The sequence below is a fragment of the Spinacia oleracea genome, chromosome 5 (assembly GCF_020520425.1).
Source record: "Spinacia oleracea cultivar Varoflay chromosome 5, BTI_SOV_V1, whole genome shotgun sequence".
NCBI classification, from domain to species: Eukaryota; Viridiplantae; Streptophyta; class Magnoliopsida; order Caryophyllales; family Amaranthaceae; genus Spinacia; species Spinacia oleracea.
In genome coordinates this window covers 111,013,331-111,031,166 of record NC_079491.1, presented here as the reverse complement: position 1 = coordinate 111,031,166, position 17,836 = coordinate 111,013,331, and the positions used below count along the sequence as shown (strand labels likewise).

General features: G+C 33.3%; 1 protein-coding gene across 5 annotated transcripts; it reads left to right on the top strand.

Moving 5' to 3' along the window:
* Positions 1 to 4,964: 4,964 nt before the first annotated feature.
* On the top strand, positions 4,965 to 16,655 carry LOC110785195 (potassium channel SKOR). 5 transcript variants are annotated; one of them, XR_008921123.1, is made up of 14 exons: positions 4,966 to 5,412; positions 5,518 to 5,812; positions 13,206 to 13,494; positions 13,577 to 13,916; positions 14,011 to 14,306; positions 14,408 to 14,488; positions 14,570 to 14,668; positions 14,755 to 14,976; positions 15,090 to 15,278; positions 15,366 to 15,441; positions 15,534 to 15,634; positions 15,748 to 15,837; positions 15,922 to 16,043; positions 16,128 to 16,144. XR_008921123.1 is itself a non-coding variant. In XM_021989633.2 (13 exons), the coding sequence occupies exons 2-13, from the start codon at positions 5,523 to 5,525 to the stop codon at positions 16,367 to 16,369; spliced, it is 2,550 nt and encodes an 849-aa protein (XP_021845325.1). In that variant the 5' UTR covers positions 4,977 to 5,412; positions 5,518 to 5,522; the 3' UTR covers positions 16,370 to 16,655. The 5 variants fall into 5 exon arrangements, 4 of the variants coding, with proteins under 4 accessions (XP_056684659.1, XP_021845325.1, XP_056684657.1 ...); XM_021989633.2 differs by having other exon boundaries at positions 4,977 to 5,412; positions 15,534 to 15,837; positions 16,128 to 16,655; XM_056828679.1 differs by lacking the exon at positions 4,966 to 5,412 and having other exon boundaries at positions 5,510 to 5,812; positions 15,534 to 15,837; positions 16,128 to 16,655.
* Positions 16,656 to 17,836: the final 1,181 nt, after the last annotated feature.

Genomic DNA, 17,836 nt, shown 5'->3' with positions numbered 1-17,836 from the left:
AATATCCAAGTAAGTGTTATTTTGGCATGGCACCTTTTAACTCAATTTTTAAGTTTGGAACTTAAGGCTCTTACTATGTTGGTTAGATTTTAAGTGAACTAAAATCCTTAATCATGCAACATAGTCAAGCCACAATCTCATGCATATTTAAGACATATTTAAAAGCAATAAATAACTTAAAGCGTGCATAAGATAAATGTGATCTAGTATGGCCCGACTTCATCTTGAAGCTTCAACATCAAAGTCCGTCTTGAAAATCTCCGTGGGAGGCGCCATTTTTTTCAAATAGGATAAGCTATAATTAAACTAATTACAACTATTTGATGGTACGCATACCATATTTGAATTGAAAAACAAATTTGGTGCTTTAGACCAATTACATTCAAATTAATGGTACGCAGACCATATTTTCTATCCTATTTGGGCCATACTAGTCACTTCATAACCTGGAAAACAGTACATATACAATATATACCATTCATCCATTCATTATCATGAATGTCCCACATAATTGGTTAGTTAAAACACATTGTATGCATCACATAAATATTTGCAGCAATTAATTAAGGGCACCAATAATCTACCAATTATTCAGTCCTTATTAATTCTAATCAAGTTGTTTAACCTTAAAGGATTTGTAGACCTAATCAAGAGTTTATGACTAAAATTGCTCCCACTTAAACCAATAAATTCATATGCTTTACTGATTTTAAATATAAAAATGTATTTCTAGTCTAACCGGAAACATACAAATTTAATTAAAATTTAAAGCTCATATAAATTTATAATTGGATCCACTTATTTAATTTATTTTCAGTCGAATTTAAATTAATTCAAGGTTTTATAATTTTAGTAAAATAATTAGAATAAATTAAAATTTATAATAATTATAATATTCAAAATTAAAATCCAAGAAAACAATTTAAATTATTAATTTTAAAATTAATTAAAATTACACGAACTGAAAATATCAAATTAAAATTTAAAACGATTTAATCGTAACACAAGGCACGCACATCACCACGCAACGCACAGCCATAGGCCACACGCACACGCAACCATCGCTGGCCACGATGTCGCGTCTGCTGCTGCTCACCCTCGCAAGGCATCGCTTGCTGCACGCGAGCCAGCGCTCTCTGGCGCGAGGCAGTGCGCGTTGTGGCGCAGCTCGGTTGCTGCCCACACGCGACTTCTCGCTTGCCTTGCCCCTCGCCCACGCCCATCGCATAGCACACACGGCCAGCTCCTTTGCTTCGCACGCGCGCTACGCTATGTTGCTCGTTGCATTCGTACCGCACGGGCGACGAGCTCCCTTGCTCGTCGTCGTGTGCCCGCACTATACAACACCCCTTAAGGGTAACACGTAGCTTCCATTGCTTTGTGCGTGCAACATTCATGAGCGTTTTCATAAAATTTAAAAGTTTTAATTTAAAATTAATGACAAATTAATAAATCATATTAATTTCATTATTTTAGGGCGAAAAATCGAAAATTTATTAATCAATTAATTTCCGATTAACATGGATTCAAATCTAGGTCATAAAAATTTAAAATTTAACATAAATTAACAATTTTTATGGTGGATTTTAATCATGGATACCTAATTAAATTATTAATTAATTATGAAAATCAAATCAATTCTAAATTATTCGAATTTCAACAAATTAATCATAATTACAAATTAAGTTGTATAATTAACAAGTCTAGGCATTCATAATTGTTAAACATATACTGTAGGTCAATCAAAAACTCAAGATTTATCAACAAGAATCGCAAATATTCAATTTAACATCTTAAATTTACAAACTTTTGCGTTCGAAAAACTAAAACCTCCGAAAAGTCATAGTTAAGCTTCGAATTTGGGAATTCTGAGTTCGGCCGAAAAGTACTATTTTTGTCAAAATTTTAGAATGCCTTTTACATGCGGAATTGTCACAAAAATCACTCGATTTGGATGAGTAACAAAGAAACTGCCGAAAAACTACGTACATATAATTAAATAAACGCAATTTGCAATTAATTACGAAAATTAATCACCCCTTTAATTCTTTGCAAATTTGTAAAATTTAACCATGTCATGCAATTTAGATTATGAAAATAATAAGAGGCTCTTGATACCACTGTTAGGTTATGATACATATGAATAAACATAAATCATGCGGAAAAACCATAAAGCCAAGAAACATATTATTAACACATAATCATTTAGCATAATTCAGATGCATACACTTTGTAGCGTGCCCTCCCTAGCTGCGCCCGAACCGAACAAGAACAAGTCTTTAGGACTCCAAGTGTCGTCCCTCCGTAGATAGTCCACAGCACGTCCGAATCCGCCTTAAGCTTGACCAACTAGAATCGCCCTTAAGGTTACTTAGGATTTTCCGCTATTTTGGGTTGCAAGTGTTTGGCTGATTTTTGCTTAAAAATCTTACCTTTGAATACTTCAAAATCGTCTGTCAAATATGTGACCCTAGGCCCTTATTTATAGAGTTTATGGAAAGGAATTATAATCCTACTAGGATGTGGATTTATTAATTAGAATCCTATTAGAACTCTAAATAATAAATTTAATCTTTTAGGATTAGGATTTAATCAATGCACGAATTCCGATGGGATTAGGATTCGTTATGAACACGAGCACACACACACGCATGCACGCCCGCACGCAGGCCTTGCGGCCCACGCCGAGCGCACAGCGCATGCGGCCCTCGCAGCCCATCAGCTTCGTGCGCGCCCGCCAATGCTTGGCTGGGTCTGGCCTTGCGCTGGGCCTGGTCGAGCACTTGGCGTGTGGCTTGCTGGGTGTTGGCTTAGCCTCGTGTTGGGCCTTCGTCTAGCCAGCCTCGTCCGATGCTAATTAGTACGATACGCTTTCCGATTAAATTCCCGAATCCGGAATTCATTTCCGATACGAACAATATTTAATATTTCCGATTCCGGAATTAATTTCTGTTTCGAACAAATATTTAATATTTCCGTTTCCGGAATTATTTTCCGATTCCGATAATATTTCCGATTCTGACAATATTTCCGTTTCCGGCAATATTTCCGATCCCGACAATATTTCCATTTCCGATAATATTTTCCGATACGTACCATGTTTCCGTTTCCGGCAATATCTACGTCTTGGATAATATTTATATTTCCGATACGATCCATATTTCCGTTTCCGGCAATATCATCGTTTCCGGAGTATTCATTTCTTGCTTTGTGACGATCTCAGCTCCCACTGAAACCAAGATCCGTCGATTCCGAATATCCATAGATGGAGTATTTAATGCCATTAAATACTTGATCCGTTTACGTACTATTTGTGTGACCCTACGGGTTCAGTCAAGAGTAAGCTGTGGATTAATTCTACTTGAACTGAAGCGGCCTCTAGCTATGCATTCAGCTCATTTGTTCTCACTGAATTACTAACTTGTTAATTAATACTGAACCGCATTTATTAGACTTAATATTATATGCATACTTGGACCAAGGGCATTATTTCCTTCAGATCTGAACCATTCTAGTTGCTGTTGAGCCCTTTTTTTAGTGTCCCAAGTACTTTTCACCCACCTTGATGGTAGATGAGTTCCTGTCAGAGGTAGGAGTGTTTGGGGATTTCTCCGCTAGGTGTTGGCTCCAGATTTATCCGTCGCCTGGTCCTCCTGTGTTCGCGGCGGTCGTTTGCCATAATCTTGTTCCTTTTCGTTGAAAAAAAGTTCTGCATTATGGATTTATGGTTATGGCCGCGGCGAGCTCTTCCCGCGTGGGAATTGGAGGTCTGGAAGTTACCGCGGTGTTAACCCCGCTCGGCTATGGCCGTGACCGTGCGTGTGCCTCTAATTGAGGACGCACATCTGCTTCGGACTCTGAGGCCGTATGAGCGCTGACATTGTCCATTTTTGGAGCAAAAATGGCTGATTTCTCAAGGATTTGAAGTATCTTCCCCACAGGCGGCGCCAAATTGTTCTGGTGTTGAAACAATGGACTTCGGATCGAAGCCCCTTTTGTCGGTGTAGAAGATCTGCTTGTGTGATTGAGTTGTGTCCGAATATACCTGCACAAGGAGTAAAGTCACTGGTCTCGGGGCTGTTCCGAGGAAAGCCCCTCCGATGCCTAAATAAGCACAATGCTCGGATTCTAGAGAGAATTCTCTAGAGAGTAGTGATAAGGCAATAAATTGGACGTACCTTTAGGTGTGAGCCTTGGCGGCTTATTTATAGTGTTTGTGTAGTAAATGCCCCCATAGGTTTATTTATTACTTGATGGGCCTTAGGCCCTGTGTTTGACTGATTGGTCTTTGATGGGTAAATGACTTATATGTTGTTGTTGTAGCCTTTTGGGCTGCTGGCCCAATTGGGGTCAATTGGGGCACCCAAACAATTAGTAACACTAAAAATCAAAAAAATAATGTACATATTGGGAGTCGATCTCTCAACCTATGAAATATAAGAGAAAGGTTGTACCATTGATCCACAAATCAATTAAGGATCCTCTATTTGCACGATTTACTATATAACAAATAATTGGGTTATACGGAGTATAAGTTACCACTAATTTTTTTGGGCCCCCTTTAATTTGGGGTCCTGTGCTGGAGGTCCTATTAGACCTCCATATAGACGGCCCTAAGGAGTATCACCCTAGACATGTCCTATCAAGCCTAGGTCGAACAATCAAATACTCGACTCGTTGACATTCTACTGTCATTAGTTCTCCACACAGGCCTTCCTCTCTCTTCTGATTGTTCCTCTTCTTTTCAAATCACTTCAAGACTATTATTATGTGCCTTCAAAGTTGATTCTGAGATCTGTGACTGATTCGCTTTTAAGGATTTTCTTCGTTCACTACTGAGACAGGTTCCGATCTATTTCTAATAAGCTTTTTGTCTTACTCAAGATGCTGCCAAAACGTTAATTCTAAGTAAGTTTTCGTTGTTATAATTTACTATAGTTGAGTTTGGTGACTAACTATTTCTGGGCATTTTTGGTCCTTTAGGACATTAGATTTTTTCTTTTTCTTTTGTTTTTGCCATATTTGATTTTTTTTTTTTTTCATACTTCATAGATTTCTTAAACAACACATCAAAGTGTAGATTACCTAAAAGTTGAAGCAATATTCCAAGCTGGCATAGCATGCTGACATTTTTTTGGCTAATTAAACCCAAATCAAAAAATCTAAAACCAAAAAATAAATAAAAAAGTAAAATAAAGAAATCAATTTTTCTTAGTCCTCCACACTCCTATTCGGCTGTTTGCATATAAGTAGAGATAAATAGGAAAACAAAGCTTTCAAGAAAACAGGTTGTTCATCCGTGATTAAAAAATAAAAAAATTGCATTTGAAATTACATCAGAAATTCGTTGGATATCTCGTGATATTTTCTCCAACCTGTTCTTTTTCAATTCCTACATAGATTTCATTTGAGGTAATTAGATTGTTTCAAAAGTTTCTGTTTTCCGATCATGCATAAAAAGAAATGGAGGTTTAATTAGCTATCTGACATTATTTTTATTGAGAACAATATATATAGATAAAATGACGCCGAAAAAAATAGTGCGGCTAATATCGGGGAAAACAATGTCGTGGAATAGAGAAGAAGGGAATGAAGAAAGATCATCAACATCACCGTCGTCGTCGAAAGACGAGGAGGATTACATGGTGGAGAGGCCGAGAGAACGAATGAAATCGTCGAGGGTGAAACAATTTGATATGCTGGTGAATGAGTTGAAACATGAGTCCACTCCCAGGGAGTTTTGTAGGGAAGGCTTTTTTACTGGTCTTACAGATCTTTATCATGGTCTTGTTATTCATCCTGAGAAAAACAGGTACCACTTTTTTTATTTTTTTTACTGTTTCATAATATTTTTTACCATAGGATTTTCTGCCAGAGATTAAACATCTCATTTCTCTAATGGTTGTAACTATAGACTTGCTTTGAATTTACATAAGTCTCAATCTATTAGCCTAACCATTGGAGTAATTTTGTTAAATTAGCTTCACCAAGCAAATAAGGTTGGAAAAGCTAATTTGCTTTGGAAAAATCTGTCCATTTGGAGTACAAGTTTAGATTGAAATAAAGTTACCAATTGAGGTTGGCATGAGTGGTTAAGGGCCTGTTGCTTCTTAACCAAGGTCTCGGGTTCGAGCCTTGGGAATGGAAAAAATCTCAACTGGGAGGGATGCTGGCCATCGAGGTACCCATGCAAACTCCCGCGGGAGATTAGTCCATTTGCCGAAGGCGGTGGAAACTCCTCGTAGTAGAACCAAAAAAAAAAAAAAAATTGAAATAAAGTTTAAATTAAATGATTAATTTGAAAAGTGAACCCAATTTAATAGCAAGCTAGTTTGATAAATTAACTTATTATTGGGACATAAACTAGCTAAAAATTAAATTAATTTAAAATCTTAATTGGCATGATAACTAATAAGCAATTTAACAAATAGTTTACCATTGAGAATTCTATATAAGAGAAGCCAAATCTTTCACGAAATTTAGGAATAAATATCGCATCCATATCTCAAATGTGGAGCTACGTACTTTTAAGTAAAATAAAAAATATTTCTAAAAACATTGAAAGAGTTTGAGGTGTTTTTTATTATAACTAGTTGTTAAAGTGTGTATTAGCGCGTACAGTCCCCCAATGTATAAAAAAATATATTGGAGTAAAAATGTTACACTAAATTTTGATTAAGATAGAATATATAATATGAAATCATAAATAGATAGATAAAATATGATTGAAATTCACTATACTTGCTTGAGATTAATTGGTTACGTTGCGTCATGCTTTTTCTACACTTGTTCAATGTTACAATAAAAAAAACATTGCTAAATCACCAAATCATGGCGTATTGGTACCACGTACAATAAATCACTGTAATCAACTACGAAGTACATAATTTGAAACAAATTATCCAGAACATCAAATAATAAAGTACTCCGTAGTAGAGAAAAACATCATGTGCTTCTCTTCTAGATTTACGGGAACGGTATCTTTATAATAAACTCTAAACATAATCGCAAATTCTTATGTACAGGTGGAGTACAATAAATATTGTACACCGGATTAAAAGTTAACTCAAAATGCTTAAAAGTTAATTACACTTATATGCGTAAAAGTTATGCTTAAAAGATGGAAAAAATAAAAAAGTAATAAATGGAAAATAAAATATTTCACTATAGATAAGGAAAATGCCAAAAAAATGAAGAAGAAATAGTAATTTAAACTGCTTGCTTTTATAAGTGTTAGAATTGATGAATCAATCGTATACATAATTGAGTTATTAATGTACATTGTGATAGTATTTAAGATATCACAATATCATTAATCTACACTATCTGTCATTCAATTAACAAAAATACACCACTAACTTCTGTCCCAACTAATTTTTTAATAAAGCAATAATGGATAACGAAACTATTAGTTGGTATCTATGGGGTGAAACTTTATGTAAGTCCCTCTTTGGCTTAACGGTAATTATTTATACTTCCTCCATTCCGGAAATATTGCACCATTTGTTTTTTACACTATTCACACTACGACTTTGGCCATTTTTTGTGATTTGTACGTAATGAAATTTTATTCATGTGAGGTCATGTTAGATCCGTATCGATATATATTTTCTAAATATTAATTTTTTATAATTTTTACTTAGACACGATTTGAGATGTTAAGAGTCAAAGTAATGGTTAGAAGAGTAAAAGTCAACCATGGTGCGATATTTCTGGAACGGAGGAAGTATTATTTTTGTATTATAACTAAAAATTAATTATTCAGTTCAGTTTAGAAAATAATAATTAGTAATAGTATTTAATTAATTATTTTTTAGGAAATAGTAATTAATAATTAATAATTAGTTATTACTCGATCTGTTATTAATTATTAATTAAATTTTACTCCGTATTATTTATTATTTAGTTTAACATTAAAGAATACTCCCTCTGTATTTATTTAAGAGATACATGCACGTACCTTTTCCGGCCGTATTTATTTAAGAGATACACTTGCCATTTTTAGTAACTTATCAACCCCGTCATCTAATTAAATAATATATCTACACCCCACCCCCATCCCCCACTTCCTAAAATGACATGGTCCCCACTTGTTTTTCTTATTTAAATATCGTCTCAACCCCACTTATTTTATTATTTTATTTCATTCAATTCTTTTTCTAAATACCCGTGCCCGGCCAAGTGTATCTCTTAAATAAATACGGAGGGAGTAAGTATTAGAAAAACACTTATCGTGCGCGCCCACAAGTCCAAATGGTCACTGTCAGTTGGGTCACTAACCTGAGACGTAGCATTCAGGTGGGGTCGTGGGGACATTGCCGACTTAGATTCGATTTCATGCGTTTCTATCTCCCAGCTCATATGAACTAATTAAATAACTAATATTCATGTGAAGTTACGGATCGGAACTCGGTACTCCGCATATACTATAATAAACACTCCTACGTTGTATCCTTGTATTTGTTTGATTAACTTTAAATGTATGGGTACAACGTAGAAATCAAACAAATACAAGGGTACAACGTAGAAAAATCCTTAATTAAAAATTGTATTTCAACCGTCATTTTTTGTTCTTTACATTTTGTATTTTTCACGCGTTTTAACGATTAATTAATGTGCGATGAGATTCTTTATTTTTCTTATTTAAACAAGACAAATTACGTTTATTTATAATGTTTTCACTTTTATCAAAATTCTGATATTGGGAATATGATAAAGATTTAATGTCCCAATGAAAAAGTGTGAGAGATTAAATGACTCAATGAATTTTAATTGGTTAAAATAATTATTGGATACAGATTTTGATAGAATGTTAAGGCATGTATGTGATAATATAAAAGGAAATATAAAAGAATATTTTGAAACATCCAAAAAGGAAAACGTAAAGAACAAAAAGAGACGGAGGGAGTAGATTTTTGACCGTTATTTAATTTTAGGAATATGAGTTGAATTTATTAAAATAAGATTAAGGTGAGATAGTATGTGAATTATTTATTGTAATCTTTCCGTCTCTTTTTGTTATTTACGTTTTTCTTGTAGAGTATCCCAGAATATTCTTTACAATTACTTTTATATTATCACATAAATGTTTTAATAGTCTAAAATTTGTGTCAAATGATTATCTTAACTGATGTAGGCTTGGTGTAAATCCACAATGTGCCCTAAGACGAGAATGATCTGACTCAAGCCTACCCCCAAAATTCACATGGGCCCAGGGCTCTTGTAAAGGCCCAAACCTTTTCACTTAAACCCTGAAGGACCCCTCCCTTGGCAAAAGCACGAGTTACCCATGACCAAAGCCCAAGTCTAAAGGGTCCATCAGGTTCTAATCAAAACCCCCACTTATGGACACGTGTCCCTAGCCCTAGCCCTATAAATAGTCAAAGTAGCTAGGGTTATGGGACCAATTCCCAAGAAACCCTAGCCCTATAAATAGTCCAGATCTTATTTCATATTTTGTACTTCCTCCATTTTTAGTACTCGCAATGTTTAGATTTTTTTATATTACTCACATATAACTTTGACTATTGTTGGTGTTTTATATGTAAGATTAACTACAACATCTGGTTAAATTCGTCTCAATGATTATTTTCAAAATATTAACTTTCTACGGAGTATAGTTTTTTATACACGAGAATTAAATATACTAATGATCAAAGTTTTGCATTGGCATGCAGAAAAGTGACCAACCTTGCGAGTAAAAATGAAAGGAGAAAATATTTGTTTATCCCACATTCTATTTTAGCCAGTCCTAGCTTCAAAAGTTCTATTTTCTAATATATAGTCCGTAACATGTTCCTAATTCCCACCGGTTACTCCACCTGTATACACTCATAAAAGTAAAAAAGAAAAAATATCTCTCCTTGCAAAATTATGGCTCAAAGGCTTAATACAAATTTTACTTATGGATAAACAATAAGGGATGTAGGAAGTATATAAATAGAAAAGTAACAATTATTGAAAGTAATATCCATCGTATATTAGGTTCACAACTTCACACATGTATATAATACATTTCAGTTCATGAGTATTTAGTTCACTTCAGGAGTATCTAGTTCAGTTCAGAAGCATCAACTCAGTTCAGTTCAATTCAATTTAACTTAATAATAACAATAATAATAATAATAATAATAATAACAAATATTTTTTTTATTATTATTTTTTTATTATTATTATTTATTACTTATATTATTATATTACTTATTATTTATATTTAATATTATTATTATATTGTTATTATATATTAGTAATTATTTGTTACTAATTACGATAATTATTTATTTATCATTTATTATTATTTTTAGTAATTAATTACAAATTATTAATTATTAATTATTTACTTATTTAATATTTAGTTATTAATTATGAATTATTATTAATATTTATCATTTACTATAATTATTTAGTGGAGTAATTAGTTACATATTATTATTATTTATTATATAATTATTTAGTTATTATTATTAAGTATTCTTTAGTTATCAGTTATTTAGTTACGTAGTTATTATTTAACATTTATTATTTATTATTTTGTAATTAACTAGAAATTATTTATTAACATTTATTTATTATTTATTATTTATTAATATTCTGTTAAGTTAAGGTCGATTTAGTTCAATTCACCTCTAAAGAACAGGGCCTAGTGTCACATTAGTTTCCAGAATAATTTATTAAAAGTGCATCAATTTAAGAACAAAAGCTTTACTATAGAGTTTGATTGAAGTATCCGAACTGAAATGTTTCCTTCCGATTAGGTTTTAGCTTAATAATTAAAACTTTCAACTTCAAATCTCCCTTCCTCTTATTTTACTTTTAATTTTTTATATTATTTTTTTGATAATATAAGTTACTTTATAATGAATCATACTCCGTAGCTATGTAGAAGAAGATGATTATATTACAGGTTATCATTATAATTAGATTAAGATAATTTCCTTAAAAAATAATTTAGATATAGATTAACCTTTGGTACATGAGCTGGTGTGCTTACTGCACAGCCACATTTCTTCGATCTATAATAAGAGATTCAGAGTCAAAGTTTTAGCTGGCCATAAAACATGATTGTTGTTCTTATTAAATTCAATTTGAAGTGTCGTGATAGCTTTGATTTCTGATCTTTATCACAATATTTGTTTTTTCATATAATGCTGTTTTCGGGTATGGTCCAACCCATCAAATCATTTATATAAAAACCTTATACAGTTATACTGTACGTGACGATATTAATTATGTAATACGTACTGCCTCCGTCCCGGAATACTCGACCCGGTTTGACCGGCACAGAGTTTAAGGGACTTGAATTGACTTATTTAATTTAATAGGTAATAGTTGATATTGGGTATTATTTTAATATAGTTAGTGAGATGTGGGTTAAGAGGTGGGGTTGGGGGAGAGTAGGGGTTGAATTTTTAATTATTTTTTGTATGGAGTAGGGGGTAGGTGGGTTAATAGGGGTGGAGTGAGAAATAATATAATATTGTTAGAATATTTCCATTTTTAGAAACAGGTCAAGTATTAAGGGACGGTCCGATAAGGAAAACAGGTCAAGTATTCCGGGACGGAGGGAGTATAAGACTAACTTCTTACTAAATGGTCACATTTTAATATAGTTAAATATTGTGATCAAATAGTTATATTAATAAACTATAATCAATCAAATAATTACGTTTTGTCGATAGTTACTCCCTTCGTATTTAATTAAAAGATACACTTTTTATAGTCGGCTGTATTTAATTAAAAGATACACTTTCCTTTTTTTAGTAGGTCATAGTTCCACTTCTAATTATATTAATATTTCTATTTTTCTTGTAGTCACCGGATAGAGTATAAAACTAACATTGAGATTTCAACCATCAGCTTAAGCTTTTGGTTGAGTTGACCTTTTGACATGGGATCGGAGCCAGCGTGACGCAAAGGTCACGAATTCAAATCTCATCCACTCCTCCTTTCAAAGTGGAATATTAGCGTTGGGATCGGAGCCCGCGTGACGCAATGGTCACGAATTCAAATCTCACCTAAACTGGACCGGACCGGACCGAAGGCAATCGGTCCGGTCTTTGGGTCGAGAAATATCAAATTTCGGTTATCGGTCCGGTCCGGTCCAGTCCGGTCCAAAATCCGATTTTGGACCGGGCCGATATTTCCTTAATAAAATATAATATAAACTATTCAAAAATTTAATTATCTCCTTTACTATGTCGTAAATATTACTATATTGTGATATATTTTATTTATCTTACAAAAAAGCCTTAAAAAATTTGTTTTTTATATGTATTTTCTCTTTTTTACCATAATTTGTAGAAAAAATAAAAATATATAGAAATAGGATTACAACCGGTCCAAATCGGTCTGGTCCGGGTTTTGGCCAAATAATTAGAATGATTTTAATAAATTAGATTTGCCAAGCAAATTAGTGATTTAATAAATTAACTTGGGCAAAGCTAATTTGTTTGGAAAATATTGTCGAATAGGGATTTGATAATAATTAAAATTAAATTGTTAATTGTAAAAGTGGACCCAATTAAATCTCAAACTATTTTGGTAAATTAAGTTGCCATTGAAATTGTAGAAAGTTAGTTTAAAATTTTAGGTGACATAACTCCAAGGGCCAGGAACCTAGATCATATATTCATATTGTTAGATTTGGGATAGGGAGACTGAATGTAGTTTGCATGTTAGAAATTCATAAGAAAACATTTGAAATTGTTTTAAGAAAATACTCCCTCCGTCTCTTTTTGTTTTTTACGTTTTCCTTTTTGGTGTTTCAAAATGTTCTTTACATTTCCTTTTATATTATCACATAAATGATTTAATATTTTTTCAAAATTTGTGTCAGTTATTATATTAACCAATTAAATCCATTGGGTCATTTAATCGCTGACACTTTTCCATAAAGACATTAACTTTTTCTCATTTTCCCAATATCAGAATTTTGATAATAGTGAAAACATTATAATAAACGTAATTTTGCTCGTTTACATGAAAAACTTATAAGAATTTCAATGCACATTAATTAGTGATTAAAACGCGTGTAGATACCAAACGTAAAAAATAAAAAGAGACGGAGGGAGTAATAAATTTGGTGAGTTAATAAATTCTGATATATTGATTTCATAATTTGTGATCTGAAATCCAAGCAGTAAAATGTTGTGATGGGTGGTCGAACAGAACACATGCACTTATAATGCATGGGAAAATACGCGCAGGTGGTTTAAGGCATGGGACAAGTTCATACTATTATGGGCATTCTACTCTTCTTTCTTTACACCTTTGGAGTTTGGTTTCTACCGCGGTCTACCAGAGAACCTCTTTATCTTGGACATTGCTGGACAAATCGCTTTCCTTGTCGACATTGTACTTGGTTTCTTTGTTGCATACAGAGATAAACAGACTTATCGTATGATCCATCATCGCCGTCCTATTGCCTTTAGGTACTTGAAATCAACTTTCTTTGTTGATTTGCTTGCTTGTATGCCGTGGGATCTTATTTTCAAGGTATTCTTCTTACTTATTTTTTTAAAATAAACTAATTTATGTAACAATAAATAAACTAATTTACATGCATATTAATTTGCAGGCATCTCACCGTAAAGAAATAGTGAGATACTTGCTATGGATCAGGTTGTGTCGGGTACGCAAGATTACTTTCTTCCTCCAGAAAATGGAGAAGGACATAAGGATCAACTACCTTTTTACTAGAATTATTAAACTTCTCACTGTTGAACTCTACTGCACACACACTGCGGCTTGTATCTTTTATTATTTAGCCACTACAATTCCTGAACAAGAAGAAGGTTATACATGGATTGGCAGTTTGAAGTTGGGAGATTATAGTTATTCCCACTTTAGGGAAATTGATCTTTTTAGGAGGTATACTACATCTCTGTATTTTGCCATCGTCACCATGGCTACTGTAGGTCTGTTATTTTCTTTTCTAACCACTCAAATATATATGTACACATATGTTATATGTATCATATATTATCAGTAACTTTTCTTGTCAAATTACAGGTTATGGGGACATACATGCTGTTAATCTGAGGGAAATGATATTCATTATGATCTATGTCTCGTTTGACATGATTTTGGGTGCTTATTTGATCGGTAATATGACTGCATTGATAGTTAAAGGTTCTAAGACAGAACGATTTAGAGATAAAACAGCCGAAGTCATGAAATATATGTACAGAAATAGGCTTGACAAGGACCTCCGCAATAAGATCAAAGGTCATTTACGTCTGCAGTATGAAAGTAGCTATACTGAAGCTGCTGTTCTGCAGGACATTCCCATATCACTTCGAGCAAAGGTAATACTTTGGCTTTTATATATATATATATATATATATATATATAGTCTCTGTAACTTTAGTATAAAAATGTACTAATTAATACGTTGTTGTTTGTACAGATTTCCCATACATTATACATGCCGTTCATTGAAAAAGCTCCTCTTTTCAAAGAATGTTCTCCAGAGTTCAAGAATCAGATTGTAAGTTACCACTATATATCTTACCTCCATAATGAATTCCTTGAAGGTCATACTGTTAAACCTATGCACTTGGTATTGCAGGTAACCAAAGTCCATGAAGAATTTTTCCTTCCTGGTGAAGTTATATTGGAGCAGGGAAATGTGGTAGATCAACTTTATCTTGTCTGTCATGGAAAGCTGGTATGTCTATATATATTGACTATTGTGTTCCCTTTTTACCATTAAAATCGTTATCTTTATGGTAATATATTTTTGTTATTCTATAGGAGGAAGTAAGTATTGGGCAAGATGGGTCAGAACAGCTGATTTCACGTCTTGAACCAGACAGTACTTTTGGACAAAATTCCATATTTTGCAACATCCCTCAATCGTGTACAGTACGAGTCGTTGATCTGTGCCGGCTTCTGCGGATTGACAAACAATCATTGAGTAATATTATTGACATATACTTCTTTGACGGCAAAAAAATCTTTGACAATCTCCTTAAGGTATGTAGGTAATGCGAGTAGTGAATCTTTTAAGATAAGTTTTGCACTCCATTTCATAAGTTTTGCAGATGATGGTATTTAACTGTTAATTCATTATTTTTTTAATGTTGTAGGGAAATGATGGAAAATTCAACTTGACGGAAGTTGAATCTGATATCGCATCTCACATAACACAACAAGAATCAGAACTTGCTCTTAAAGTAAACAATGCTGCAAACCATGGAGATCTTTATCAGCTAAAGAGTTTACTAAAGGCTGGAGCTGATCTAAACAAGACGGATTACAATGAAAGATCTCCACTGGTATGATAGTTTCATCAACTCATTGTAATGATTCATTATGCTTTCTTTTATGGTTTCAAATTGTGTGATATGGTCTTGAAACCTCAGCATATAGCAGCATCAAAAGGACATGAAAATATTGTTCTTTTCCTTATTCAAGCAGGTGCCCTTGTCAACCAGTCAGGTCAGGTGGCTTTTGCTTTTGCACTTTCTTTCTTCTTTTGCAGCAGAATCACAATCACAATCACAATCACTGATAAGTTATTATCTCCACAGATAATTTTGGAAATACGCCCTTATTAGAAGCTGCCAAAAATGGACATGACCAAATTGCTGCAGTCTTATACAGAGAAGGAGCAAGAATTGATATCAAAGATGTGGGTACTTATCTTTGTACTGTTGTTCTCAGTAAAGAATCTAAAGATGTGGATTTTCTGAAGAGACTTTTGAATAATGGAGTTGATCCTAACTCTAGAGATTATGATGGTAGAACTCCACTTCATGTTGCTTGTTCTCATGGCTTGTATTTGATGGCCAAGTTGCTGGTAGAGGCTGGAGCTCTTGTTTTGTTAAAAGACAGGTAATCATCCTTAATCTTTTGTTAAAAGACAGGTAATCAACCTTAATCTTTTCTTATTTCCTAACTATGAAATGAAATCTATAGATGGGATAACACGCCACTAGATGAAGCTAGGCTATGTGGACATAACAATTTGATAAAGCTACTGGAAGCTGCAAAATCTGCTCAACTCTCTCAACCTGCTGGACAGATTGAACAAATTTCCGGTACTCAAACTGTTAAATGATTTCAGAACATGTAAGACTGACTTGATTGTTTGTAAACTCTGACTATTTTACTTGGGTTTGCAGATAGAAAGCTCCATAAGAAATGTACAGTATTCCCTGTCCATCCATGGGATACGCAAGAGAAGAGAATACCAGGGATCGTTTTATGGATACCGCGTACAATAGATGAGTTGGTTAAGACGGCATCAGAAAAGTTAAACCTCCCAACTGCTACTTGTGTTTTATCAGAAGATGGAGGTAAAATACTTGATATAGAAATGATTGACAATGGTCAGAAGCTCTATCTCATTACTGAAACGGATTAGGACTTTGTTCAACTCGCCACTTCTTCGTGTATAACAAACTAGTCCTATCTGCGCTTCAATTCATGTATAATAGCCTCTGCTCTGATTAACCGGAAAGGTTGGGAAGATGGGTCAAGGTGCCTCATGACTCCCGAGCCAATGGATGGTTAGACCAAGGATTTGCAAATGTACTAGCTTATTCATATTGAAGATGAACTCATCCAACTCTGTATATGGGAACTTTGAAACTCATTAAACAATAACGTTGAGACCTAATCTAGAGTTATAATAACTCAACAGTTGCAAACTCCGTAACTTAAGTTGTGTTTATAGTGATGAGTTTTTGATCTAGTGGTTAAGACACATAGTCTGTGTACAATAGGTCTCAGGTTCGAACCTTCCGACCTCCATTTGTAATTTATCATTGCCCTCACAAGTTACGAGTAGATTTAAATACAAGTGTTAATTTAGTTAATATCTAAAAACATAATCCAATACTCTCAACTTCAAAGTTCCTCATAGTATATGAGGAACTCGCAACAGAAACTCAGGTTCGAGTATTGCATGTAGAATGGCAAGTCTTAGCAGTACCTCTTAATATTGATTGAATATTTACACTAATATAAACCTGGTCCATGCTAACTTAGCGTGGACCAGGGCAACGGAGTAATTTGTATGGCAATATGTGTAACTGTCACGTGACAGTTATTTTGTGATTTTAAATAGTAACTATATGCGTATTACAGTAACTATGGGTTTTAAAGAGTTACTATGTGTTTTGTAGAGTTTCAATGCGATTTGTGTCTAATCCCCTTTATATACGTTTTAAACTTTTTTATTTTTCAAAATTTCAGATCTGCATTCTGTTCATTTCTCTTTCATTTCTCTCTATGCTTTTCAAAATTTAGCCCAAATTTCTAGGTTTTTATTCGATTTTCTTCGTAATTATCTTATAATTCTTATAATTAGATCTATTAGATGAGGAAAAATTGGAGGAAGTAGATCAAGAAGGAGGTTCGTCGTTGACGCAATCGAATCGAAGAATTTGCGTTTGTCTACAAATCTTCGCAAGAATTTTTAGAGATCACATCACGGTTTGTTGTTTTTTAAAGAATTTTAAATCTATTTTTATTTAAAATTGAAAATATTTTTTGTTTTGGAGAAATTAATGTTTGTGTTTTGCAGAAATATCGTTTTCACTTCGCGAATTCGATCAGTGACTTCACGATTTAAATAGTAACTATATGAGTAATACAGTAACTATGTGGTTTAAAGAGGTACTATGTAATTTTAATGGTTACTATATGTGTACAATAGTTACTATATTATTTTAATGGTTACTATATGTGTACAATAGTTACTATATGTGTACAACAATTATTATTTTGTTGAGTGATTTGAAATGTTTGTTGTTTTGTTGAAATTAGGGTTAGTGTTTCACATAGTTAGTACATAAATGATATAGTTACCTTTAACTTATGTTGCAAA